The 27,642-nt window shown below is 48.1% G+C and overlaps 1 protein-coding gene and 1 long non-coding RNA gene across 6 annotated transcripts; one reads left to right on the top strand and one right to left on the bottom strand.

Annotated features, from left to right (window-relative positions):
- On the top strand, positions 1–13,787 carry TGIF2 (TGFB induced factor homeobox 2). 5 transcript variants are annotated; one of them, XM_032419627.1, is made up of 3 exons: positions 1–79; positions 3,774–3,999; positions 11,081–13,787. In XM_032419627.1, the coding sequence occupies exons 2-3, from the start codon at positions 3,808–3,810 to the stop codon at positions 11,600–11,602; spliced, it is 714 nt and encodes a 237-aa protein (XP_032275518.1). In that variant the 5' UTR covers positions 1–79; positions 3,774–3,807; the 3' UTR covers positions 11,603–13,787. The 5 variants fall into 5 exon arrangements, with proteins under 5 accessions (XP_032275518.1, XP_032275520.1, XP_032275517.1 ...); XM_032419629.1 differs by lacking the exon at positions 1–79 and adding an exon at positions 138–207; XM_032419626.1 differs by lacking the exon at positions 1–79 and adding an exon at positions 141–300.
- Positions 8,304–27,569, bottom strand: LOC116641722. The gene is made up of 3 exons (XR_004301226.1): positions 27,493–27,569; positions 25,394–25,488; positions 8,304–8,798 (listed from the first exon to the last, which is right to left on the bottom strand). It is a non-coding gene; the product is annotated as an uncharacterized LOC116641722 (long non-coding RNA).
- Between the last annotated feature and the right edge of the window lie 73 nt (positions 27,570–27,642).

Here is a 27,642-nt window from a genome sequence, read left to right as displayed (position 1 = left end):
CGGTGGGCGGGACGAAGCCCCTGGCCGCCGTCGGCCCGCCCCACGGGGGGTGGGCGTAGCTCGCCGCGCTCCGCACAAAGTTTGTTTTCTCCCTCCGGGCGGGTGGGGGAGGGCGAGGAAAGCGCGGGGGGAGGAGAGGGGATCTGACGTCAGGCCGCGAGGTGCTTTCCAGCCGCGAGCTGTCAGGCCGAGTGTCAGGCCCGGCAGGTACGCGCCGCGCTCCCCCGGCGCCCCCCGCCCCCTGCCGGGACGCCCGGGACCGAGCCAGGGGCCGCGTGGACGGAAAAGCCGCTCGGAAAAGTCAGTGAGAGGCGCAGGAGTGGGACAGAGGCGGGCGGGGGGCGCGCGGACAACTTGGAAAGTTTCTTTTTCTCGGCCGGGCGGGGGAGGGGGCGTCGTCCTGGCGCGTGCGATTGTGGGTGTGTGAGCTCTGGTGTTTGTGAGCGGCGACTGCTGGGGGCGGGCGGGGGCCGGTGGGGGGAATGTCCCACCGCCCCCCCCCAGCTGAAAGCTCTTTCGGGGCCCTTCTGGGGGGCCCATCTCCCTACGATCCTAGCCCGTGAGAGGGCCACCCCTGCCCCGGGCCGGGGTGAGCGCGCGGGGGGCGGGTTTGTTTGGTTTAAAAAAGTGCACGTTGCTAACCGCCAGCAGCCTCACCCCCCCGCCCCCCCCCGACGCGGCCGAGCCGAGGAGGGGGCCGCCGAGAGTGACAGCTGCGGGTGGGGGCAGCGGGAAGGGCCCGGGGCTGGGGGGCTGGGGAGCCCGCGCGAGTTCCCCTTTCCTTTGGAACAAAGGAAAGTCTGTCTCGGAGGCATCTGTCACTCCCAGGCGGGCCAAGGAAGCGGGGCGCGTGGGGCCGGCGACCCGAAGAAAGTTTGTGCGCGCCGGGACCCTCAGGCAGGCCGAGCGTGAGCCGAGCCTCCCGCGGGGGAAGCGCGCAGTCTCCGGGGTAGGGGGCGGCCAACATGGAGTCTGGGCGCAGGGCTTGGTGGGGGGGGGCGGTGCGGAGGTGGGAGCCCAGCCCCCTCCCCTCCCCCTCCGGGCCGAGTTCGGAGCACAAAGCCGAGCGCGCAGGCTCGGCCAGCCCCGCGCCCCGAAGAGTCGGCCAGCGCCAAGCGGCGGGGGAAGGAGGTGGGAACCAAACTTTTTCCTGCCCCGGGACAGACACGTGAGTTTTCTTTCTTCCAGAGCCCCCGCCCCACCCGCATTGCGGGCCGGCGGGGGAGCTGGGGCGCCGAGTCTGGCGCGGGGTAGGGGGCTGAGGGGTGCTGGCGCCCCGAGCGCAGGCCGATTCCCCGCCGCCCCGGGAGCCATGTGCTCCGACTAGGTCTGGGCCGCGGGGGAGGCTGCGCGCTTTGTGTGAACTGCTGGGAATGCACGGTGAGTGCGCGGCCCGGGGGAGTGTCGGGAGGAGCTGGGGGAGTTGTCAGAAAGTTCGTGCGGGACTGGCTGCAGGTCGGCGTCGTGGAGTGTGTAGCAGGGTGCACCGGGTGTCGTGTCGTGAGGGTGCTGCCACAGGCCAGTTGGGGTAAGAATTGATCGGTGCTGTGATGACGTTTGGAGTTTCCTCAGTCTGAGAGATCGCGGGTGGGCGGGCCGGTTGGAGTTTGTGGGTAGGCGTATATCCAGGAATTGGGCTGCTTTCGTGGGTACCAGTTGTTCGTGCTAGACGTGGGATCTATAAGCTGTGTGTGTGCTGTGTTTGTCGGTGAAAACCATGGTGGTTCCAGGAGCTAAGCGATGGGTTGGTGCCTGCTATCTGAGCACTGTTACAGAGTTGCCTGGTGGTGAGGGCGTGTGTCTGTCAGTCTGTCTGTGTCTGGGTGTGAGTGTGGGGCATGTAGGTGGGAAACCTCCCCCGTTGTAAGCTGGCTGGAGTGCAGGACACCATGGTGGAGAGAGGTGTGTGGAGGCTGAGGGGTCATCTCCATGGGCCACCTCAGGAGCCCTGCAGCCTGGGACTTGGCTGGTAGCCAGGGTGGAGTTTATACAGATAACCCTGAGTAAATTTCTCATAGGCTGCCAGGACTGCATCCCCGAGCCCAGATCCCAGCTGCCCTGGCCAGCTAAGCCCCAGAAACCTGACCTCAGAAAGCAGTCTGCTGTTGGTGTTCTCTGAGGAGTGGCACCTCTAACCAAGGCCTGTCTCACCTCCAGGTGGCCTGGCTGGGAGGGTGAGACCCTTCCCTCGAAAGCCTGGCCCAGCCCGCCCAGATATCTGGGCTCAGGCCCAAGTCGAGGAAGCAAAACCTGGGAGATGCCAGAGTCTGTTGGCCCAGCCTGCTGGGTAGCTGTTAAAAGGCTGAGGAGGGAGGAGCCTTGAGATTCTGGCATTAGCTTGCCCTGGAACTTTTGGTTTTAAAATGTAAATCTCTTTTGCATGTGTGAACCAGAAGTTTGTCAGGGGGATGAGCAACTGAGTTGGGTTGTTTAGGGAAACCCCTTCCTTCGTTTGACAGGTGAAGAGGGGTCTCAAGCCCAGAAAGGAAAGAGCACACTTGCCAAAGTCACACAGCCAAGATGAGAGAACCAGAGCCCAGCCTTGCTCATTTATCTGGATTTTTGAGGAATTGATTCATGGACCAGGCCAGGGGCTAAATGACAAAAGAGAATGTCTGAGACAACCAATAGGGATGACTCAACACTCTCTGCAGGGCAGTAGGTACAGTAAATGTTACACGGATTGCTGTAGGACCATGGGGATTAATAGACTTTCCAGACCTGGGAGGCAAGATGCAACAGAGTTTGATGGGGCTGGGGGAAGTCGGTTGTTGGTGGTGGCAAACCTTGGTCCAAACCTTGTTTCCATACCCTATCCAGCTTTATCAATAAAGCTGTTTTTTCATAACAGCTTTATTGAGATGTAGCTCACATATCATACAACTTACCCATTTAAAGCAAACAAACGAGTGGTTTTAGTATTTTCACAACTATGTAACCACCATCACCACAGTCAATTTTAGAACATTTTTATCACCTCAAAAAGAAACTCCATACCCTTTAGCTGTCATCCTTCTATCCCCCTCCTCAGCCCATTCTAAATATTTCATTAAAATGGAATCATATGTGTTTTTTGTGACCTGCTTCTTTTACTTAGCATATTTTCAGGGTTCATCCACAGTGTAGCATGCATCAGGACTTAGCTCCTTTTTATGGCCAAATAATATTCCACCATATGGATGGACTACATTTTGTTTATCCATTCTTCCACTGATGGACACTTGGGTTGTTTCCACCTTTTGGCTATTATGAATAATGTCTCTATAAACATTTGTGTTTAAGATTTTGTGTGAACACACCTTTTCATTTCTCTTTGGTAGATGTCTAGGAGTGAAATTACTGGGTCACATGCTAACTGTCTAAGTTAGGTGGCTTTCTCTCTGGGCCTTGATTTTCTCATCTATAAAATGATGGTAACAGTAGTATCTGTCTTACAAGGACTTTGTGAGGATCCAGTGAGATAGGAAGTGTGAAGTGCTCAGTACAGAGCATGGAAAACAGACCCCAGTGGTAGCTGTGATTCTAGCCTGGTACTGCTTATTAATGAGCTGCCATTTATGTCAGTAGTCCTCTACTGACCGGCCGCATAAAATGAAGGCATCTCAGACTCTTCCCTTCTGGGTTGCCCAGGCTAAGATATGGCCTGAGACTTCGATTTGCTCTTCCTCCATTGTGGTGTCCCAGGCTCTAATAATGGTGTGTTTGGAGACAGGGAAAGGGTGAGAGGCAGTGCGTGGTAATAATGTCCCCATCCCTTTTGTCACTTGTTCCAGGCTTGCCCAAGGTCCAGCCTAGCCCCTAGACACCATGTCAGACAGTGACCTGGGTGAGGAGGAAGGCATCCTCTCCCTCGCAGGCAAGAGGAAGCGCCGAGGCAACCTGCCCAAGGAATCGGTGAAGATCCTCCGGGACTGGCTGTACGTGCACCGCTACAACGCCTACCCCTCGGAGCAGGAGAAGCTGAGCCTTTCCGGACAGACCAACCTGTCAGTGCTGCAGGTAAGAAGCAGGTAGCAGGAGACCTGGCTTCTAGGCCTCTCTAAGCCCTGTCCCTGATACACTGTGTGGCCACATGAGAACAGCCACTCTCCCTGCCTCAAGGGAAGACAACGACGTGAGGTCACTGCAGCTAGATTTGGGAGACTTCTGAAGAGGCAAGGCACCATTATTAACGTCTTGGTGTCGTTAACAATGGAGGCCATGGGAAGGCGAGAAGGCATCGAGTGTTTGGAATTCAGCCCCCAGCCCCAGAGCAGTGTTGGGGTAGTGACTTGGTTGCAGAAGGGCAGCTGGTGGTCTGCAATGTAGTTAGAAAAATGAGTTGGGATCCTGGCCAAGGAAAGGGCAGAATTCAGAGGTTCTGGGTTCAAAACCCAGTTCTGCAACATAGGAGCAATGGACTACATCTTGATTTCTCCACCTGTAAAGTGGGGGGGCGGGGGGGGTCGAATCCTCCCCTGCCTGACTGAATTGTTGTTAAGGAGCAGATTCTGAACTGTATGTGAAAGTGTTTTGGGGGCACCTGGCTGGCTCAGTCAGTGGAGCATGTGACTCTTGATCTTGGGGTTGTGAATTCGCATCCTATATTGGGTGTAGAGATTACTTAAAAATAAAATCTTAAAAAAAAAAAAAAGAAAAGATGGGGTGCCTGGGTGGCTCAGTTGATTGAGCGTCTGACTCTTCATTTAGGCTCAGGTCATGATCTCAGGATCCTGGGATCGAGCCCCACATCAGGCTCCGCGCTCAGCATGGAGTCTGCTTGTCCCTCTCCCTCCTCTGTCCCATGCCCACACTCCCACCCCCGCACTCTCTCTAAAAACAGATAAATAAAATATTTTTTTAAAAGAAAGAAAGGAAAGAAAGTGCTTTGTAAACCATGCACGTGAGCATACCTGAAGATCTCTTGTCCACTTTTTGTCAGAGCACAAGGTATTATCTCCTTGAACTGCCCCAGCTGCTGACCTATAGGTGTTTTTGTTCTGTTTTCATGGTGCTAGGCAGGACACCCTGGACTACCAATGACTTGCCTCCAATTTGGCTCTCATCTACCTGGGAGACACAGAGCAGGCCCCCAGCCTAGCAAAGGCCTATCCCCTGCCCCACGAGCCCCCAGTGCTCCCTTGCCGGCTAAGCCTCTACCCCAAGCCCCTCTGCTACTGGTTCCAGCTCTGTCTTTTCCTAGCCTTTAATAGATTCCTTATTTCAGTCTATGGTGCTAACTCTCCCTCATTCCCTTACCCCACTCGGAACCTCCCTTGTCTTCCCAGCTCCCATCCCTCTTCCACGATGCCTCACGCTGAGTATTCAGCCCTCAGAACTCCTCTCACCTGACTTTATACTTGCTGGGCAGTGGTTAATGGGAGTCTTGTCTGCGAGAAAGGCTCTAGAGTTACAGAACCTGACTCAGATCCCATCTTCTCCACAAGAAGAAGCCTGGACATTGGCCAGGTCCAATGCTTCTCCCTGAGCCTCGTGTTTCCTCCTCTGAAAAAAGGAGATGATCGTGGTACTTTCATAGTATGTAAGGAGGAGGGATGGAGAAGAAAGATTCAAGGCTCACAGCAAGGTGAGCACAGAGTGGGTGTTACTGCTCTTGTCATCCTCATCTCTCCTAGATCATAGGTCTTGGACTGACCCCGGGTGTCTAGCAGTGTCTAGCATCTCACAGTGTACCAAGCATTCCCAGCTAGAGTTGAGGTCCCAGAGAGGAACCAGACACATTCCTACCCTCAAGGTGTCTAGTCCAGGATGGGAAAGCGGAGAAGACCTAGCCATTAGTGTTTGTAAAAAGTAATCACTTGCTGGGACAGAAGGCAGCAGAGACCCAGGCAGGGTTTCCAAGCCAGCCTGGAGCCTCAACAGGCCTCCCAGAAGAGGTGGACTTGAACTCATAGGATGCAGAACAACACAAGCCAAAGGCTTAAGCCTGAGAACCAGGATCACCTAGATGGGCTCTTTGCTGGTCTTCTGCGTCCAGCCTTTTTCTTCCCTCAAGTCCATTCTATCCTCTCGCTTTTTTTTTTTTAATGGGCTTTATTAAGCAGTTCATGAATTGGACAGCATGCCATCTAACTCTGCTCCCTCAGTCCATTCTCTTGAACACAAAAGTACAAATCTGATGGTGTTACACACTCCATGGACCCCACTGTCCTCTGCATAGAGTCCAAACTCAGGAGCTTACCAGCCTCATCTCTCAGTTCTTCCTGTCCCCGAGGCTTGTGAACCTTCCGACCTTCTCCCTGGGCTTCTTCCTGACTTTTCTGAACCTGGCTCACTCCATGTAAGCATTTCCTCATGAGAGCATTCTTGGACTAGGTTTGAGGCCACTACTCTGTGTTCCTGGTGCACCTCCTACCTGTGCTGCCACACTGTATTGAAATTGCTTTTTGTCAGGGAACTGTTTCTTAGAAGTGAGTGATGTGCCAGTTTCTCTTAAGTTATTTTTCATGGGCCCACCTCCCCTCCAACATGTTGACTTGAAATATTTTTATTATCACGTCACTTAAGCACATATAAACATAAAACTGGGTTAAAAAAACAACTTCTTGCTTTTGCTCTTATAAATTGTAAAATAACCAGTTTTCCAAAGTAAATGTAAAATCAATGAGATTCCATCTAACTGCATTAATATAAAATGGTGGATGGGGATGATGCTTTGCTGACTGGGCTGTGGTGTGTAGTATTGACAAAGGCACTGACTCTGGAGTTGAGCAAGTCTGGATTGCCAGAGGCCGCTGTGCTCCTACTCAAGATCAGAATGGAAACATAAAGCTAAAACATTCTTCTGAGAACTAGTGGATCTCTAGGATGATATATCTCTGATTCCACTTAGAGAAATGGTCTGGAGCAAGGATTTGTTGCTAGAGACTTCTGAGGAAGGGCCAGCTGGATCCTGGCATGCCCTGATGGGAAGGGTTCTGGTGTTGGCCACCCTGCTCTAGAGTCATGCTGAGAGTTAACGAGCAGTGGGGGGGGACCATGTGGCCCTGGGTGGAAACTATACCATGAATCCCACATGGCCTCCAACCATCTACCTCTGCTTGGAGGTCTCACAGGCACCTCAGATTTCTCAGTTGGTAATGGATAACTTCTCCAAGCTGGCTCCTTCCCTTTCTAAGGGGTGCCCCTTGATTGCCCTTTCTCAGCTCATTTGATCAGTCACCAATTCCTATGCATTCACCCCTTAAATATTTCTGGAATGTGGCTTTCCTACCCTGGTCCAGCCTATCATTGTCTTACCACTTGTTACTCCACTACTAAAAACCCTTCAATGATTCCTGCCAACCTAATGACAATATCACCTGTCCCTATCTGCATACTGGGCCTCATCCCTGCCCCCTTCCCCATACTCATGCCACACTAATCAGTACCTCACACCACTTCGTTCCCACTCCTGACCAGGGAGACCCTCCACCCTCAGAGGAACTGTGCGCTCTCACAGTACCAGGTCTGGGTCAGCATTTGGACAATGGACTGTAGCTGCTTTTTAGAACAGACTAAACTCCAGAAGCCAAGGCTTACTTATCACTATATGCCAAGTGTTTAGCTCAATGCCTGGTATCTGGTAGGTGCTCAGTAAATAATTGTTGAATTGATATAAAATGAGGAAGTGTGGGAAATGTCAACAGGCAGGACCTCTAAAGAAATGCAGTAGCTCCTCAGTCTGGAAAAATTGGCCTAAGTCCCTGGAGGCAGCTCTCTTTCCTGTAATTTTTAAAATTTCACTGTTTATTAAGAACTTTGCAAATACCCACAAAAGAGAATATTATAATGCACTCCTGGAACCAATCACCTGGCTTCATCATGCATCAGCATTTTGCCAAGCTTGTTTTCTCTCTCCCTGGGGACAGCTCTTTTGATTGTCTCCTTTAACTGGCCCAAGAGCAATCTCATTAGCAAGTCAATGAGTCATTTAACTAACTGGTTTTCTGGTACTCGCCTGGGGCTAGGCAGTCGGGAGGGTAAGACCAAAAAAAGTCATTTGTGAAGGGTTTTCACAGGTCCCTGTGACACCGTTTGAGCCCACTTTATTGCTGTGGTTTTTAACTGTTCTAAAGGGCTGGCTGCCTGTTGGGGAGGGAAGGTAAGCGTGGCAGGGAGGGTTCGGGCCCCATTCTTTCACTCTCATACTGATTGGGGGTGTGCGCTGTGCCAGGCCCAGAGCTATGTGCTGGAAACAGAGCGGTAGAGCAGGCACTATCCCTGCCTTCTGGATAGCGTCCTGTAGGGAGGGAAGACAATGTTTAATGGACTAAGAATTCAACGTAGTTAATTACCAATGTGGTGTCACCTGAGCTCCCCATTCCTTCAAGTCCTTTAGGGCTCCATTCAAATGCAGTTACCTGAGAGAAGACTCTCCCAAAGCGGGACGGGGGATGGGGATGAGCGGGTTAAACCATTGGTTCCTAAGTCTGAGCAGCAGAACTCGTGAGCTTGTTTAAAAACACACATTCCTGACTCCACCCCACCCCACTCCCACTGGATCTATAGAGCAGATGAGAGAGTTTTTTGGTTTTTTTTTTTAAGATTTTTTATTTGTACGCAATCACACCCAACACCGGGCTCGAACCCACAACCCTGAGATCAAGAGTTGCACGCTCCACTGACTGAGCCAGCCGAGCACCCCCAAGAGAGAACTATTTTTTTAAGTCACCGTCAAGGTGATTCTAATACAGCCAGTTGCTTTTGAGAGCACCTGGGTATGGGTGGTCACAACACAAGTGGAGGTCCAGTGACGTTTGGGAAAGGTCTTTCCGTGCCTTCACTTCGCTCCCTTCTTTTGCTTCTGTCTTTCACAGCTGAAAAGACATTAAAATTAAAGCACGTGTGGGTCAGCCTTCTTCAAAGGCCCTGCTCTGATCCTCCGGCCTTCATCAGCTTCCTGGTGCCCCTCCCACGCCCGTTTGCCACAGCAATTCCTCCCACATTCTTCATCTCAGCCACTGATAAAAAGTACTGGCCGGACAGCAACCTCTCACATAGGGCCATTCTGTGGTAGAGACAGGCTTTCAGGCACCCAGCCTGTGTTGTGCCGTATCAATCACAGAATTCACCTTGGCATTCTCCCCACCACCTCCCCAAGGACCTTGAGTGGGGGCAGATCACGTGCCCTTTTCCTGACTCGGACATGGGGCGGGCAGCTGAAGGGGCTACAGAAATTCCTGACCGCCTGATACCACAGCTGGCCCTAGTGGCGCACGCAGGCCTCCTGCCCTTGCCTGGCCCCCCTCAGCTGTGCATTTCTAGCGGACGAGAAGACAAAACAGACAGTAGGCTGCCAGATTTTCTGTGGACCAGGGTGAGCATGTGGGAGAATATATGTGTGTGTGGGGGGGGGTGTTTTTCTGCTCTTCTCTTCCCAGAATTCTAAGCCAAAATGGGAGGCGCAGCTAGGGGCTAGGTGCCTACACAGCTGCTAATAAACGCCTAGGCTCCCCTCCCCAAGCCTGCTTTCTCACCAGAAATCCTCATCCCTACTTCACTTGAACCAGGTCACTGTGACCTGTTTTCGCTGCGCACAGAGCTAAGGTGAGCAGGCGCAGTGCTCCCTGGGAGCACAGGTAGCTGGTGAGGCAGCTGCAGGATGCAGGAGTGGAAGCATCCGAGCGAGCAGAAAAGGCTTCAGTCTTTTCTCTTCACCTGGCAGTGGGGGTTGCCTGGAACAGAGCCCAGCCTTTGAACTGGTGACCTTGAGCAAGTTACTGAGTTCTCTGATCAGGGCCTGTTTCATCACCGGTTCAAATAAAGTGATCATCACAGTACCTGTCTCATAAGTTGTTGAAGATTAAATGAGTAATTAGATGGGAAATGTTCAGAACAGCACCTGGTATGTTTTGTGTTCAACAAGTATTCACTTTTAGGATTATGGTCATGATTGTTCGGTTGTCAGTTCCACCTGTTTGCTAAGACACAGCAAAGCACAGTAAGAACAGCAGTTAGGGGCCCTCAAGCCAGGAGACCTGGGTTTGGATCCCAGCTCTACACTCGGAGCCTGTGTGACTTTGGGAACGTTCTTTCATCCTTTAAGAGTTCAGTTCCCTCCTTAGTACTTTGGGGACACTGCTCACAACCTTTCAGGCTTGTATACAGATGAAACAAAATGCAAGTGAGGTGGCTGGCATAGTACTTAGTATCAGAGGTGTTGAGTCCCTTTCCTTTGCCTCACCCAGCTGTTCAGCCCTACCTCTCTCTGGGGCTCCCCTGCAACCTTAGCCAGTATTCAGCTCAGCCAGTGTCTGCTGATGCCTGCTGGTGTGTGTGTGTGGTTGTACTGGAAAGACCCTAGAGATGAAGAGGAATAAACGAGAACCCCTGGAATGGAGAGGAAGAGAAGCCACAAGAAGGCTCTGGCTCTGCCCTGAACAGGAGCTTTCCCAGCCTGCTGAGCTAGGAGCCAGGACAGCTCCAGGCACCAGCTCCTGCCCTAGGTAGCTGTCCCTTTGGCTAGATAGAGACAGACTCCATAGAAAGATGGTACCCAAGGGCTTGCCCTGGGAATGGGCCAAGAGAGGTGATAAGCAGGGGTAGAAACTGGTACAGGAGCCCTAAGGAGAGCTGGGCCTTGATCCATTCAGCAAACAGTAGAGGAACATTAGGCATTACTGCAGCCCACACAGTTCCCAATATCCCATCACATAGGAGGTGAGGGGGAGAGGGCTGCTGTCTTTGCCCTCTGCAGCAGCTGGTGCATGCTCTGTAAGTATCTGTTGGTAAACAGGGAGAAGAGAGAGGGCCAGGAGACGGACCTACAGTGTGCAAGGTATGAAGGTCCAACAAACCACTGTTTAGGCCCTGTAGTGGTTTGCCGTGGTGTTCTGGCCTAGTGGGATCAGCCCTGCCTGCTGTCAGTTCTACCCTGAGTCCACAAAGACTAGATTGGGTTTTCCCATTATTGTCCCCACCACTGGTTGTAATTTTATACTCATTTGTAGGATTTAACTCTCTTCCCAACATGAACTTGTCTGAAGGGTGGGATCATGTCTGTGTTGTTTACTGCTGTGTTTCTGGGGCCAGGAACATAGGTGCTTCATAGCTGGTTTTGACTGAGTGAACTGATCACGGCCTCTTCCATGCATTCCAGATATGTAACTGGTTCATCAACGCCCGGCGGCGCCTTCTCCCAGACATGCTTCGGAAGGATGGCAAAGACCCCAATCAGTTCACCATCTCCCGCCGCGGGGGTAAGGCCTCAGATGTGGCCCTCCCCCGAGGCAGCAGCCCCTCGGTGCTGGCTGTGTCTGTACCAGCCCCCACCAGCGTGCTCTCCTTGTCCGTGTGCTCCATGCCACTCCACTCAGGCCAGGGGGAAAAGCCAGCGGCCCCCTTCCCACAAGGGGAGCCAGAGCCTCCGAAGCCCTTGGTGACCCCTGGCAACACACTCACCCTCCTGACCAGAGCTGAAGCTGGAAGCCCCACAGGTGGACTCTTCAACACGCCACCGCCCACGCCCCCAGAGCAGGACAAGGAAGACTTCAGTAGCTTCCAGCTGCTGGTGGAGGTGGCGCTCCAGAGGGCTGCTGAGATGGAGCTTCAGAAGCAGCAGGACCCATCGCCCCCCTTACTGCACACTCCTATCCCCTTAGTCTCCGAAAACCCCAAGTAGGCATCTGCCAAGAAGGGTGCTCGAGGCTCGAGCCAGCTGTCCGGGGTCTCTGTTTTGGTTCCTTTTCATACAGAGGGCTTTCTTTGGATCACTGCCAAACATCGGGGTCATCTCCTCTGTCCAGAGGTCTTCAGCAGGAAGATGCCAGCTGGTGTCACTGCACTGTGATGGGGACCTCTCTGCTAACTGCCGTTTCTCCAGGCCTCCTCAGTGATGAGATTGAGATCGGAGATAGGCATGGTGCTGCTGCTGCTTCTCCAGAGGATTCCCAGGACACCTTTGTTCCAGCCTGCTCTCCTAGGCTGGGCACAGGAAACCTGCCACATTCAGACCTATGCCCCACAGCTGGGCCTCTTTTCGTTAAGCCAAGTGTGGACAGTCCAAGTTCGTAAGTGTGAACAAAAGACAAGAGGAACCCAGCAGATGTAACAGAACTGACTCCAGTTGAATGTTTAGGTTTTCACTGAACTGTTTATTTTTCCCTTTTTGCTGGGGTTTGCATTAATGGGAGTAGTTAGCCCAGGTGTGGGGAGTGAGAGTGTGTTGCGTGAGGGAATCTGATGAACTGGGAATTCTGCACCACTGCAACTGGTGAGTGTTTTACAAGGAAGGAGTATTTTTATTTTGGGGACCATCTAAATCTCTGCAAAATTCCAAATGGTTGTTTTATTCTTGGTTTGATTTACAAAAAACAAACCTTTTTGGGCTTTGGCTTTTCTGCATCAGGCACAGAAGGGGACAAAGCCTTCAGAGCAGAAAGGGTCCAACACAGAATCTGACCAAACCTTCTAAGCGCAGAGCAGAGAAGGATAAAACCAGAGAGGTGGTTTTTGGCTTGGTTTGTTCGTTTTTTTTGTTTTTTTTTTTTAATTTTTGTTTTTACTATGTTTTGGGGGACAGGGGAAGTAAGTTAGACCAAGGAAGTGGGTTTTTTGGTTTTGGGTTTTTTTTTTTCCTCTCTTTAATGTTTTCCCCTCTTTATCCTTGAAAGCTTGGCCCTGCAGCCTGAGTTTTGAATTCCTTTAAGAACTTGGATTAGTGGGATCAGAATGTCAAAAGCTGCCAGTAGCTCCTACTTGGAGAGAAGTGAGCCACCTACTGGTCAGGAAGCCCTTGTAGCTGACTCAAATGGGCAGTTTTTCCCACAATGGTGGCAAGAACCTATTCCTGGAAGAAGCAGGGAATGTGTCCCCGGCTGCTGAGGAGCTGCCTTCTACGGAGGCTGGGGCTGGAAATCGGTTAGGAAGCCTGTTCGCTGTGTCTTTGTGTTGCACCTTTCTCTAAATTGGAGTTGCAGAGGCCTCTGCCCTGAACTTCACAGTGAAATAGATCACAGTTGGTCTTACTCTTCTCCCTCCTCCCCATTTTTTATTTTGCTGTCTCATTGCTGACAGCATTCGACAGCAATACACCCCATCTTTATATATCCTAAGAAACACTAATCCTAGGTTACTATTAGCCAAAATATTTTTGTTCTGAAAGCATTGTTACTGGGCCAAAAGACAGGTCAGGAGCCCCCTGCCTGTAGTTTCCTGAAGTTGCCAAGTAAGGCACAAGGGGGAGATTCCTGGCACAAGGGGGAGATTCCTGGGGGTTGACTGACATGGGTGGGCCTGGCTGGGAGAAAGGCAGCAACGTGTGTTCTGTCCTTTCTGGGATGATCCCTGAAGACTTCAGGGAGGCTACCTGACTTCTCAGTGGCTTGGCCTACCCACTGCTGTGGGAATAGGGATTAGCTTTTTAAGGAATGGGAGCTTTGCTCTCTGTGAGTGGGCAAGTTTCCTAGGCTCTCTCTTTTGCCACCCCGCCCATCCTTGCATGTCCCAGGGGGATCAGGGATCCTCACCCTCCTGAGGCCCAGCTGGGGAAGAAAGAACATAGCAGCTTCAAGATTAGTTGAAGTTGCTGTTTGCCCAGCCTGTTCCACCCCACCCATGTCTGTGAGCCCAGGTCTGGTATGACTGTTGGAAGAGGTGGTGAGGGGTGAGGAGCCATGCTGCTGAATTCTGGTTGGCATTCCCCCTCTTGTGCAAGATGGGGAGGCTGGGGGTGGTGCAGCCTCCACTTGGTTTGGTTGTGAGATAAACCTGGAGGAGAAGCACAGTTATCCCGTTGAATTATTTGAGCAAAAAAACTACTGTAAATAACTTTTGTTTTTGTCTTTCGTCAAATAAAGTTGTTTTTGGTTTTTGTTTTGTTTTGTTTTTTATAGCAGAAACAGATTGACCCACAGTGACCCTGGGCCCCATCTGGAGGTGGGGCAGTTGCCGAGTTCTTACAGGGCTTTATCGTCTCCCCCCTCTAGCAGCCACCTGTCAGGGTTGGGTGCCCTGCATCCTTATTTCTTGTTCTCAAACCTGGCCCATATCCCTTTCATCACAGTGGGCAGGGGGCATATGCCTCCCATGCTACACCAGTCTTCCCTGGGATCAAGAGTCAAGCTTTGGGGTTGCTGAGTGGTGAGGAAACTTAGGGAGCTAGCAACTTTATCCTCCCCCTCAACCAGTGAGGGGTTGAACTGCAGTATGAAGCCAGCACAGAAAGCAGCAGACATGAAATGGATGCTTCAGTCATGTCTGAAACTGGTACCACCTCTAGACTTCCCTATTATGTAAGCTAGTAAATTTCCCTTTTTTGCTTAAGATAGCTGTGAGTTTCATTTACTTCTTTACTTCATAATGAAATGACTATACATTTCATTGCAGCCCAAACAGTGCAAAGTCAAGGCCTGCAGCAGTAAACAGCCTTGCTATGTGCCTGGACCTGTGCAGTGTTCATTATTAAATTTTGTATACACACAAAAGAAGTGAGGTGCCCTTCTCATAGGTAAAGAAACTGAGCGTTTGTTAAATTAATTGGCCTGCACTGTACAGCCAGTATTAAATGGAGCTGGGATATGAACTGAAGTCTGTCTTGCTTGAAGGTCACCCTGACATCTGCCTGGACCTTATCTGAACTAGTGATGGGCAGGCAGTTCACTGCCTACTGGCATTCAATTAACATGGTTTGGGCTAAACAGTAGAAATTTCTTCTACTGAACCAAATCGGCTTCTTCCTGATTCCAGTAGACCTAGATGGAGGATATCCAATCTCCCACAAGTCACTCTCCTGTAGAAATTGAGAGTCAGTGCCTCCCCATTCACGTTCCCCAGATTAAAGAGCTCCGGTTTGAGAGAGTTTAGCCATTCATCCAAGGTCCTGGTTTCCACTTCCCTCTATCAGTAGCCCTCAAACTGGACACTTGGCCCTAGGGCTTGGCAGAATAGGAACATGCTGGAAGGGCTCTTCAAAGTAAGTTCAGTACTCATTTTCATCTGGAAAATGAATATTAATATTACCCTAAAAGGGGAAGTGATTTGGATGGTTTGCCTTAGAAGAGATGGCTTCCTACAAATACTTTTCAAAGAACTGAAACCAAAAGCATCTTCTGCACCAAGCTTCAAACTGATGAACCCCAGAGTAAGCAAGCACTTTAGGTAATAAAAGTGGACAGGGATAACGTGGCTAGAGCCCCTCTCTGAAGCTAGAATGTTACCTAAGGACATCTCACTTTCCTCTAACAGTCCTGTTTAGGAAACAGCATTTAAATGCATTGGCTGGCTCAGTTAGAGCATGTGACTCTTGATCTTGGGGTCGTGAGTTTGAGCCCCATGTGGGGTGTAGAGATGACTTTAAAAAAATAAAATCTTAAAAAAAAAAAACCCTCTAGGGTTGGACTTGACTCTGGATTTAAAAAGTACACTCTAGGGGCGCCTGGCTGGCTCAGTCAGTGGAGCATGCAACTCTTGATCTCAGGGTCATGAGCTCTAGCCCCATGTTGCGGGTAGAGATTACTAAAAAAAATAATAATTTAAAAAAGAAATAAAAACTACACTCTAGTTTAGAAACTGCTAATGGGAAAAACTCCCAGAGGGGAGGGGCTTAGCCTGTCTTGGTGTGCTGTAACCTTGGTGTGTTAGCCGCTGTAGCTGTAGAGAAGGGAACTCCGGGGGGGGGGGGGGGGGGGGATGTGGAAATAACAATTATCAATGCTCTCAATGTTACTGGTTTCCAAAGTACTTTATAATCTAAGCCTGCATTTAGATTCTGGCTCTGTCATCTAATTAGGTGTCACGATCATAGGCAAGTCAATTTACCACTCCAAACTTTAGTCTCCTCATCAATAAAATGGGCATAGGAATATTCACCTCTTAGGAGGATGAAATAGGATACTCCACGTTACTGTTGTTATATATTGCTATCATCTGGCCTCTCAGCACAGGGCTGGGAGTAAAGCAGAACTGTGAAAATAACTTGCCCCATACCACACAGCTGTTAAGTGGCAAAACTGGAAGGAATTACCCAGAGAAGTAGTTCCCAAGCCTTCATATGTATCAAAGTCATCAGGAGAGCTTACAAAAATGCAAATTCCCAGACCTCACCCCCAGGGAGTCCAGGAATCTACACTCTTCACTTATGCCACAGGAGATTCTCATGCTATTGCTCCAAGGACCTGATCATTATGATCAGGACACTGACTTATCCCAAGGAAGCTGCTAAATTAAGACAGCACCTTATCTTTCAAAGTTTTAAGATAAGAGGAAGAAGGGTACCACCAAGTAGTTTACCCCTCCCCCTGCCAAACCATTTGACTTCCCCCTCAGCTCCCAGGAGTCTATTGTGGCCTGAAGGTCAAGGGTAACCTTCCTGAGATGGTCATTTTAATTACATAAATAATCCACATTTACTATAGAAAATTTTAAAATAAAGGTAAAAGAGGAGTTCAGTATAGTGGTTAAGAGCCCAGCCAACTTTTGGAGGAAAACATGTAAAACATTTAGCAAAGTTGGCACCTAGTAAGAACCCAGTAAGTACTAGTAAAACATTTATCTTAGGTAAAAAGAGGGCCTGGATACAAACTCAGACCTCTACTTCACAACGGGTGCTCTTTCCACAGCTTGTGGTTTTTCTCCCCACAAGACTCTGATTTCTGTGACTCCATCTGTGTCTGTCCGGGGCCCCCAGTCTTACCCCTCGGAGCACACTTTCCTCTCCAAGCCCTCCTGCAAGCAGCTGGCAGTGGCGTAGAGGCCTTCAGTGGAGAGGACATACCCGGTCCCAAGGCTGAGATGGTGTGTTTAACTGGTGCTTAAAGGTCCCAACCTCACAAAGGCAAAATCTGTCCTACTTCCAAATCTCTCTCCCACTTCCAAATCTGACTCTTCATCAAGTTCTTTTCCATCTTAGACCACCCAGGATGTTTATTTTAACCAGATGGATGCACTGGGATTCAGCCAGACTCCCTACTTCCTAAGATAAGGAAAGCCTTGGGTGAAAGCACAAAGGGATTAAGTCTCAGCCCCATAAATACCCTCCAGGCAAGGGTTCTCCATGCTAACTCCCAGCTTGGCTTTGTCTGCTCCTAGAAAACTAAGAGGAGAAACACAGATCAGGTTTCAGATGCCTATTGAACCTCTAACTTGCTGTGTGACACTGAGCTGGACTGGATCTAAGGACCCCTCTAAATATAACGTTCTGTGACACCCTCCCCCCCATGTAATCAAAACTTAATGAATCTCAGAGTTAAAATAAGAGCTTCACAACATAATACTACATATAAAACTCTTCTTGCAAAAAATAAAATTATCGGGCGCCTGGGTGGCTCAGATGGTTAAGCGTCTGCCTTCGGCTCAGGTCATGATCCCAGAGTCCTGGGATCGAGCCCCACATCGGGCTCCCTGCTCAGCGGAGAGTCTGCTTCTCCCTCTCCCTCTGGCTCTCCCCCTGCTCATGCTCTCTCTCTCTCTGTATCTCTCTGTCTCAAATGAATAAATAAAAAATCTTTAAAAAAAAAATAAATAAATAAAATAAAATAAAATAAAATTATCTGTTTACAGATGATATGATCATATATGTAAAATCCTAAAGACTTCACCAAAAGGAAACAGAAAATAATAAATGGATTCAGCAAAGTTGCACAATACAAAATCACAAAAAATCAGTTGTGTTTCTACACACGAACAATGAACAATCCAAAAAGGAAATTAAAAAAATTTTTCAAATTATAATAGCATCAAAAAGAATAAAATAGTTAAGAATTAACCAAAGAAGTGAGACTTATGCACTGAAAACTAGAAAACATTGCTGAATGAAATTAAGGAAGATAAAAATAAATGGAAAAATATCTTGTGTTCATGGATTGGAAGACTTACCTACAGATTTTCACTGCAATCTCTATCAAAACCCCACTGATTTTTCTTTTTTAAATAGACTCCATGCCCAGCTTGGGGCTTGAACTCACGACCCCAAGATCAAGAGTTGCATGCATGTTCTACCAAATGAACCAGCCAGGTGCCCCTCCAATGATTTTTTTTTTGCAGAAATGGAACAACTCATTCTAAAATGTATATGGAGAGGCGCCTGGGTGGCTCAGTCGTTAAGTGTGTGCCTTTGGCTCAGGTCATGATCCCAGGGTCCTGGGATCGAGCCCCGCATCGGGCTCCCTGCTTGGCGGGAAGTCTGCTTCTCCCTCTCCCACTCCCCCTGCTTGTGTTCCCTCTCTTACTGTGTCTCTGTCAAATAAATAAAAAAATCTTAAAAAAAAATAAAAATAAAAAATGTATATGGAATCTTAAGGAACCCCCAATAACCAAAACAATCTTGAAAAAGAACAAACTTTGAAGACTCACACCTCCTGATTTCAAAACTTACTACAAAGCTAAAGTAATCAAAAAGTGTGGTATTGGCACAACGACAGAAATAAATAGACCAAAGGAATAGGATTTGACAGGCTTGCAGTATACCCTCACATATGTGGTCAAATGATCTTTAACAAAGGTGCTAAGACCATTTGATGCAGGAAGGACAGTCTTTTTAATAAATGGTGTTGGGAAAACTGGATATACACATGTAGAAGAATGAAGTTGGACCCTTACCTAACACCACATAAAAAAATTAACTCAGTGGGGCACCTGTCTGGCTCAGTCAGTGGAGCATGTGACTCTTTTTTTTTTTTTTTAAGACTTTATTTATTTGACAGAGAGAGAGATTTCTACACCCAAGAAGGGGCTTGAAATCATGACCCTGAGATCAAGAGTCACATGCTCTGGGGCACCTAGGTAGCAAAGTCAGTTGAGCGTCTGACTCTTGGTTTTGGCTCAGGTCCTGATCTCAGGGTTGTGAGATCAAGCCCCATGTTGGGCTCTCGCTCAGTACAGAGTCTGCTTAAGACTCTCTCCCTCTGCCCCTCCCCTCTCCTCTAAAATAAATAAATAAATCTTTTTTTTTTTTTTTTAAGAGCCACATGCTCTTCCAACTGAGCTCGCTAGGCACCCTGGCAGTGATTTCTTGGATATGATACCAAAAGCACAGGCAACAAAAACAAAAAATTAGACAAAGTACACTTCATGAAAATTAAAAACTTTTTTTTTTTTAAGATTTTATTTATTTATTTGACAGAGACAGAGATAGTGAGAGCAGGAACACAAGCAGCAGGAGTGGGAGAGGGAGAGCAGGCTTCCTGTGGAGGAGGGAGCCCGATGTGGGACTCGATCCCAGGACCCAGGGATCATGACCTGAGCCAAAGGCAGACGCTTAACGACTGAGCCACTCAGGCACCCAAAAATTAAAAACTTAAAAAAAATTTAACTAATCTCTACTTAATAAAGGGCATGACCTCACAACCCTGAGATCAAGAGTCACATACTCTACCAACTGAGCCAGCCAGGTGCCCCCCAAATTAAAAACTGTTGTATATCAAAGGATACTACTATCAACAGAGTAAAAAAGGGGGGCGCCTGGGTGGCTCAGTCGTTAGGCATCTGCCTTCAGCTCGGGTCATGGTCCCAGGGTCCTGGGATCGAGCCCCACATCAGGCTCCCTGCTTGGCGAGAAGCCTACTTCTCCCTCTCCCACTCCCCCTTGCTTGTGTTCCTGCTCTCGCTATCTCTCTGTCAAATAAATAAATAAAATCTTAAAAAAAAATACAAACACAGAGTAAAAAGGTAACCCACAGAATAGGAGAAAATATTTGCAAATTACATAAATGATAAAGGATTAATATCCAGAATATATACAGAACCCCTAAAACTCAACAACAACAAAAAAACAAACGACAGGACTCAAAAAATGGGCAAGGGTCTGGAATAGACATTTCTCCAAAGACATACAAATGACCAACAAGCACATGAAAAGATGCTCAACATCAGTAATCATTAGGAAAATGCAAATAAAAATCATAATGAGATACCACTTCACACCCATTAGGTTGGCTATTATCAAGGGGCACCAGGGTGGCTCAGTAGGTTAAGCATCTACCTTCAGTTTAAGTCATGATCTCAGGGCCCTGGAATCGAGCCCCATGTCCAAGCCCCGTGTCCAACTCCCTAATCATCGGGGAGTCTGCTTCTCCCTCTCCCTCTGCCCCTCCCCACCAACTCATGTGTGCTTTCTCTATCTCAAATAAATAAATAAAATCTTAAAAAAAAAAAACCAGAAAACAAGTATTGATGAGAATGTGGAGAAATTGGAACTCTTGCATACTGTTGGTGGAAATGCAAAATGGTGCAGCTACTGTAGAAAACAGTATGGTCGTTCCTCAAAAAATTAAAAAGAGAATTATCACATAATCCAGCAATTCCACTCTGGGTATATACCCCACAGAATTGAAAGCAGGAATATAAAAAGATATTTGTATACCCATATTCATAGTAGTATTATTCACAACAGCAAAGAGGTGGAAGCAGCCTAAGTGTCCCCCAGTAGATGAAAAAATAACAAAATAAGGTATATATTATGAAACTGAATAAAGGAAACCTCATTTAAGATGGAGATGGGGGAAGGGCGCCTGGGTGGCTCAGTCGGTTAAGCGGCTGCCTTCGGCTCAGGTCATGATCCCAGGGTCCTGGGATCGAGCCCCACATCAGGCTCCCTGCTCAGTGTGGAGCCTGCTTCTCCCTCTCCCTCTGCCTGCCTCTCTGCCTGCTTTGCTCTCTCTCTCTGTGTCGAATAAATAAATAAAATCTTAAAAAAAAAAAAAAAAAAAAGATGGAGATGGGCGGGGGGACCTGGGTGGCTCAGTCAGTAAAGTGGTCGACTCTTGATTTCAGCTCAGGTCATGATCTCAGGGTCTTGGGACAGAGCCCCATGCTGGACTCTGAGCTCAGCGGAGAGTCTGCTTGAGATTCTCTTCCTCTCTCTATCCCTCTGAGCCTCCCCTCATGTGCACACACACTCTCTCTCGCAAATAAATAAATCTTTTTTTTTTTTTTTCTTTTTTTTTTTTAAAGGTTTTTTTTTATTTATTTATTTGACACAGAGAGAGAGACAGTGAGAGAGGGAACACAAGCAGGGGGAGTGGGAGAGGGAGAAGCAGGCCTCCCGCCGAGCAGGGAGCCCGACGTGGGGCTCGATCCCAGGACCCTGGGATCATGACCCGAGCCGAAGGCAGACGCCCAACGGCTGAGCCACCCAGGTGCCCCCGCAAATAAATAAATCTTAAAAAAAAATGGAAATGGGGGCGCCTGGCTGCCTCAATAGATGGAGCACGCGACACTTAATCTCAGGGTTGTGAGTTCAAGGACCACACTGGGTATAGCAATTACTTAAAAAAATAAAAAATAAATGTTATGGGGCACCTGGGTGGCTCAGTCGGTTAATTGTCTGCCTTCAGCTCAGGTCATGATCCCAGAGTCCTGGGATCGAGCCCCGCATTGGGCTCTCTGCTCAACGGAGAGCCTGCTTCTCTCTCTCCCTCTGCCTGCCACTCTGCCTACTTGTGCTCTCTCTTTTAAGGATTTTATTTATTTATTTGAAAGAGAGAGACACAGCGAGAGAAGGAACATAAGCAGGGGGAGTGGGAGAGGGAGAAGAAGCAGGCTTCCTGCGGAGCAGGGAGCCTGATGCGGGGCTCTATTCCAGGACCCTGGGACCATGACCTGAGCTGAAGGCAGACGCTTAACGACTGAGCCACCCAGGTACCCCATTGTGCTCTCTCTCTTATAAATAAATTCTTTTAAAAAATAAATTTTAGGGGCGCCTGGGTGGCTCAGTCGTTGGGTGTCTGCCTTCGGCTCAGGTCATGATCCCAGGACCCTGGGATCGAGCCCCGCATCGGGCTCCCTGCTCCTTGGGAAGCCTGCTTCTCCCTCTCCACTCCCCCTGCTTGTGTTCCCTCTCTTGCTGTGTCTCTCTCTGTCAAATAAATAAATAAGATCTTTAAAAATAAATAAATAAATAAATAAATAAATAAATAAATAAATAAATAATAAATTTTAAAAAGTCTTTTAAAAAAATTAAATAATAAAATACAGTTGGGAGGCCAGCAGAAGGAGCTCTCACACCCTATCAGTACTCATCAATTAAACACAAAGATCCCAACAGACATACCTTTAACTCCCAATAGGAAGAAGCCTATTTTTTACTACTCAGCAGGAGGAAGAAAGATCTTCTCCTTGCCCAGCAACAGCCCAGTCAATGAAAGACCATTACAACTGTTATAGCCAATGAAAAGCCACTATACTTCAAACTCCTAGCTTAATCCAACATGTACTTTTTGTTTATAAAAGCCCCTCCCAATCCCCTTCCTCTATAAAAGCAAGTTTCTCCCTTTTGTTCTCTGGATTTGCCTATCATTTTGCTACAGTTTGCATGTCCCAAATAGCAATACTCTGCTATTCCCAAATAAACTCATTTTTGCTGGTAAAAAAAGTGAGTTTTATTTATTTATTTTTTCCAAAGATTTTATTTCTTTATTTGACAGAGAGACACAGCGAGAGAGGGAACACAAGTGGGGGAATGGGAGAGGGAGAAGCAGGCTTCCCGTGGAGCAGGGAGCCCAATGCGGGGCTCGATCCCAGGACCCTGGGATCGTAACCTGAGCCGAAGGCAGATGCTTAACGACTGAGCCACCCAGGCGCCCCGAGTTTTATTTTTTAAGGTTAACAATATATACAATGAACACCTAAAGAACATTTAACAAAGTTATTCTGCCTTAAAAAGGAAGGAAATTCAGGGGCGCATGGGTGGCTCAGTCGTTAAGCGTCTGCCTTTGGCTCAGGTCATGATCCAGGGTCCTGGGATCGAGCCCCACATCAGGCTCCCTGCTCAGCGGGAAGCCTGCTTCTCCCTCTCCCACTCCCCCTGCTTGTGTTCGCTCTCTCGCTGTCTCATTCTCTGTCAAGTAAATAAATAAAAAACCTTAAAAAAAAAGTTAAAGAAAAAATTAAAGAAAAAAAAAAAAAAGGAAGGACATTCTGACACTGGCTATACCCTGGATGAATCCTGCAAACAGTATGCTAACTGAAATAAGCCAATCCAAAAAGGACTAACATGGTGTGATTCCACTCTTATGAGGTACTTAGTCAAATTTAGGGACAGAAAGCAGAATGGTAGTTGTTGGGGACTGGGATAAAGAGAGATTGAGGAGGGACGCCTGGGTGGCTCAGTTGTTGAGCGTCTGCCTTCGGCTCAGGTCATGATCCCAGGGTCCTGGGATCCAGCCCCGCATCAGGCTCCCTGCTCCGCGGGAAGCCTGCTTCTCCCTCTCCCACTCCCCCTGCTTGTGTTCCCTCTCTCGCTGTGTCTCCCTCTGTCAAATAAATAAATAAAATCTTAAAAAAAAAAAGAGAGAGAGATTGAGGAGTTACTAGTTTGAGGGCACAAAACTTCCAGTTTTGCAAGATGAAAGGGTTCTGAAAATGGATGGTGATGGCATCTACACAACAAAGTAAATATACTTCCCTGTGCCACCAAACTGTACACTTAAAAATGTAAATTCTGTGGGGCGCCTGGGTGGCTCAGTCGTTAAGCGTCTGCCTTCAGCTCAGGTCATGATCCCAGGGTCCTGGGATTGAGCCCCACATCCGGCTCCCTGCTCAGCGGGAAGCCTGCTTCTCCCTCTCCCACTCCCCCTGCTTGTGTTCCCTCTCTTGCTGTGTCTCTCTCTGTTAAATAAATAAATAAAAGATTTTTTTTAATAAATTTAATTTTTTTTAAATAAATTTAAAAAAAAATTTTAAATAAAAAATCTTTTACTTATTTATTTATTTTTAAAGATTTTATTTATTCATTTGAGACACAGAGATACAGAGAGAGAGAGAGAAAGCATAAGCAGGGAGAGAGGCAGAGGGAGAGGGAGAAGCAGGCTCCTCGCCGAGCCAGGAGCCCGATGTGGGGCTCAATCCCAGGACTCTGGGATCATGACCTGAGCTGAAGGCAGATGCTTAACCATCTGAGCCACCCAGGCACCACAATAAAAAATCTTTTAAAAAAATGTAAATTTTGCTATGTATACTTTACAGCAAGTAAAAAAAAATTAAGTTTAAAAAAGAATTTAGGGGCACCTGGATGGCTCAGTGGTTAGGCGTCTGCCTTCGGCTCACATCATGATCCCAGGACCCTGCCCTGCTCAGCGGGGAGCCTGCTTCTCTCTCTCCTTCTACCTGCTACTCTACTTGTCCTCTCTCTGTCAAATAAATAAATAAAACCTTTTTTAAAATAAATAAATAATAAAAAAGAATTTACTGTTTTATTCCGATTGTCTCCATCGTCAGTGCCCCCCCCATATCTCCTGAGTGACTTTAACAGTCTTTAAACTAGTCTCCCACTCTGATCCTGTCCTCCAAAAAGCAGCCAGAGGGACCTTGCTAAGACGCAAACCTGAAAAGTGAAGTGCCCCTGCTCAAACCCCTTCTGTGGCTTCCTCCACCCTTGGGACAAAAATAATTTCTTCACGGCCATCATCAAAAAGACAAGGGGGGTCCGGCCTCACATCTATGGAAAAGTGAACCCTTGTGCACTGTTGGTGGGAATATAAATTGGCGCTGCCACTAGGGAAAACAATATGGAGGATCCTCAAAAAATTAAAAATAGAAATACACTATGATCCAGCAATTCCACTTTTGGGAATATAGAACACTAAGAAATAAGGAAATGAAAACACTAACTTGAAAAGGTATCTGTACCCCATGTTCATAGCAGCATTATTTACAATAACCAAGGCATGGAAACAACCTAAATGTCCACCAAAGAATGAATGGATAAAGAAGTTGTGGTATATACACCATGGAATATTATTCAGCCACAAAAAATGAGGAAATCCTACCATTTGTGACAACATGTATGGACCCTGGAGGTTTATGCTGAGTAAAATAAGTCCGTTGGAGAAAGACAAATACTTTATGATCTCACTCACATGTGCAATCTTAAAAAACAGACTCAGAAAAAGAGATTAGACTTGTGGTTACCAGAGGTGGGTGATGGGGGAGCGGGAGACGGAGGAAGGTAGTTAAAAGATACAAACTTCCAGTTGAGATAAATAAATGGTAAGGATGTAAGGTACAACATGAGGACAATAGCTAACAATGCTGTACTGATACATTGGAAAACTGTTAAAAGAATAAATCCTAAGCGTTCTCATCACAAAGAAAATTTTTTTTCTTCTTTTCATTGCATCTGTATGAGAAGACTGAATTAGCTGTATCTATTGTGGTGATCATTTCACAATATATGTAAATCAAACCATCAAGAGGTAGGCCTTAAACTTATACAGTGATGTATGTCAATTATATTTCAATAAAACTAGAAAAAACAAAAACAAATTCTTCAGCATGCCCCTCCCACTCCTTCCCAACTTGTGGCTTTATTCCCTACCAGTGGCTGACAGGGTTTCAACTCCTGGAATGCTCTCTTCTATTCCTCTCCCTCTTCCCCTTAACTCCTACTCTTCCTTCAGAGCTCCATCTTTCCTAACCCTCCAGATCAAACTCCCCATTACAAACCTTTACCACCAGGCCCAGCAGACTGAAAACTTACCTTTTCTGTCTTGGACCTTGGGTGAGGTATTCTTCCAACAATCTATGACAGAATGAATGACAGTTTGTCTCCAGCACTGCATGCCCCCAGGGAATCTGTAAAAGAGGTGTTTTTGTTTGTTTTTTTTTTAAGATTTATTTATTTGACAGAGAGAGAGCACAAGCAGGGGGAGCGGCAGGCAGAGGGAGAAGGAGAAGCAGGCTCCCCGCTGAGCAGGGAGCCCATGCGGGGCTCGATCCCAGGACCCTGGGATCATGACCTGAGCCGAAGGCAGACATCCAACCATCTGAGCCACCCAGAGGCCCCAAACATAAAAGAGGTTTTATACCAATGGTACACTTCCAAACGGGAGTCAGTTGCTTAGGCTTTAACCACAGTTTTGCATATGGGAGGGAACAAGGTTCAGAAAAAAGGCAGGGCTGAAAAAGAACAAGATCCATGTGAAAGTTGGAGGACTAAAAGATGTGGACCCATGTCAGGTATATGTCCCTCCCACCAGGTCCAGACAGAGTAGTGTCTGTTGTTGTGTATGTCATCTTTTGGGGTCCAGCTTCACTCAACCTATTGAAAGAGGATCTTGGAATTGAGTTGTGGTTGAAAACACCAACTATGGAATTCTGAAAAAGCTCCCTAGGAGATTCTGTTGTTTGCCTAGGGGGAGAAATACAGGTCAATGTTGACAGGTATACAAAGGATGTTCTGACTTCATTGATATTCTGACCTCACTAGTATTAAGACTAAAAGCTTAGGGGGGCGCCTGGGTGGCTCAGTCGTTAAGCGTCTGCCTTCGGCTCAGGTCATGATCCCGGGGTCCTGGGATCAAGCCCCACATCGGGCTCCCTGCTCAGCGGGAAGCCTGCTTCTTCCTCTCCCACTCCCCCTGCTTGTGTTCCCTCTCTCGCTGTGTCTCTCTCTGTCAAATAAATAAAATCTTTAAAAAAAAAAAAAGACTAAAAGCTTAGGGGCACCTGGTGGCTCAGTTGGTTGGGCAACTGCCTTTGGCTCAGGTCATGATCCCGAGGTCCTGGGATGGAGCCCTGCATCAGGCTCCCTGCTCAGCAAGAGAGTCTGCTTCTCCCCCTCCCCCTGCTCATGCTCTCTCTCACTCACTCTCTCTTTCAAAAAAAAAAAAAAAAGACTAAAAACTTAAGGTTAAGGGGCGCCTGGGTGGCTCAGTTGGTTGAGCGACTGCCTTCGGCTCAGGTCATGATCCTGGAGTCCCGGGATCGAGTCCCGCATCGGGCTCCCTGCTCGGCGGGGAGTCTGCTTCTCCCTCTGACCCTCCTCCCTCTCATGCTGTCTCTCATTCTCTCTCTCTCAAATAAAAAAATAAAATAAAAAAATAATCTTTAAAAAATAAAAAAAAAATAAAATAAAAACTTAAGGTTAAGAGTAAAGATTTTGGAGTCAGACCGACCCAGGTACTAGCTGAATGATTCCAGACAAGTCAGCCTCTATAAACCCACCACACAGAAGGGCTTTGGTCTCAACTTACTTCATAGCACAATGCACAAGGCACCACCTGGAGGGCTTACTAAAATGCTGATTATGGGCCGCACTCCCACAATTTCTGATTTGGCAGTTGTGGGATGGGGTCCGAGAATCTGCATCTCTAATCAAGCTCCTAGGTGATGTGGCTGCTGGTGGTCCAGACACATACGTTGTGAACCACTGTCCTAGCACACAGTGAGGACACAGTAGATGAATACTCAGATATTCTCACAGCTAATAAAGTACTTTCTGCACTCCCCCCACCCCAACCCCTGCCTCAGGAGTTCTCAACTGGTTCCAACTTGCCATATGGCCTTAGAAAATCTTTTCCCCTCTTTGGATCTCAGGTTCACATTTGCCAAAAGAGGATACTGGGCCAAGATGACACTAAATTAATACAGAAAACAGTTTACATCCTGAACAGGGTCCTATGGAACTTGCAGGGGTTAGGGGAGAAAATGAGCAAGGGCTATAAATCCTGAGGGGGCCGCTGGGGACTTCCGGGGAGCCAGTTTTGGGCTCCGAAAGACGCGGAAAAACAGGGCCGCGTTCTACCCCACTGCTCTAGGGGACAAACCGTGGAGGGCTGGGCGACGCTCAAATCTAACCTCGGCTCTCTGACGCCGTTCTCCAGTCTCCACAGCGCCTCCTCGCGCTCGCGTCACCATCCCCACCTAGATTGTCCCTTCCCACTCACCCTACCGTGCGCCTGGCGGAAGCTTGCCGTCACTTCCGTCACGCGTAGAGCGCTTGCGCCG

Source organism: Phoca vitulina, unplaced genomic scaffold (assembly GCF_004348235.1).
Source record: "Phoca vitulina isolate PV1807 unplaced genomic scaffold, GSC_HSeal_1.0 scaffold22, whole genome shotgun sequence".
Taxonomy (NCBI): Eukaryota; Metazoa; Chordata; class Mammalia; order Carnivora; family Phocidae; genus Phoca; species Phoca vitulina.
Note: the sequence above shows the minus strand (reverse complement) of the source record. Positions and strands in the feature narration are given on the sequence as shown.

Bases quoted from the DNA above. Each gene is read 5' to 3' on its own strand.
- TGIF2 (XM_032419627.1), top strand. From the start codon at position 3,808: ATGTCAGACAGTGACCTGGGTGAGGAGGAAGGCATCCTCTCCCTCGCA. The intron at 4,000-11,080 runs GTAAGAAGCAGG...CATGCATTCCAG, and splicing joins CCAACCTGTCAGTGCTGCAG to ATATGTAACTGGTTCATCAA.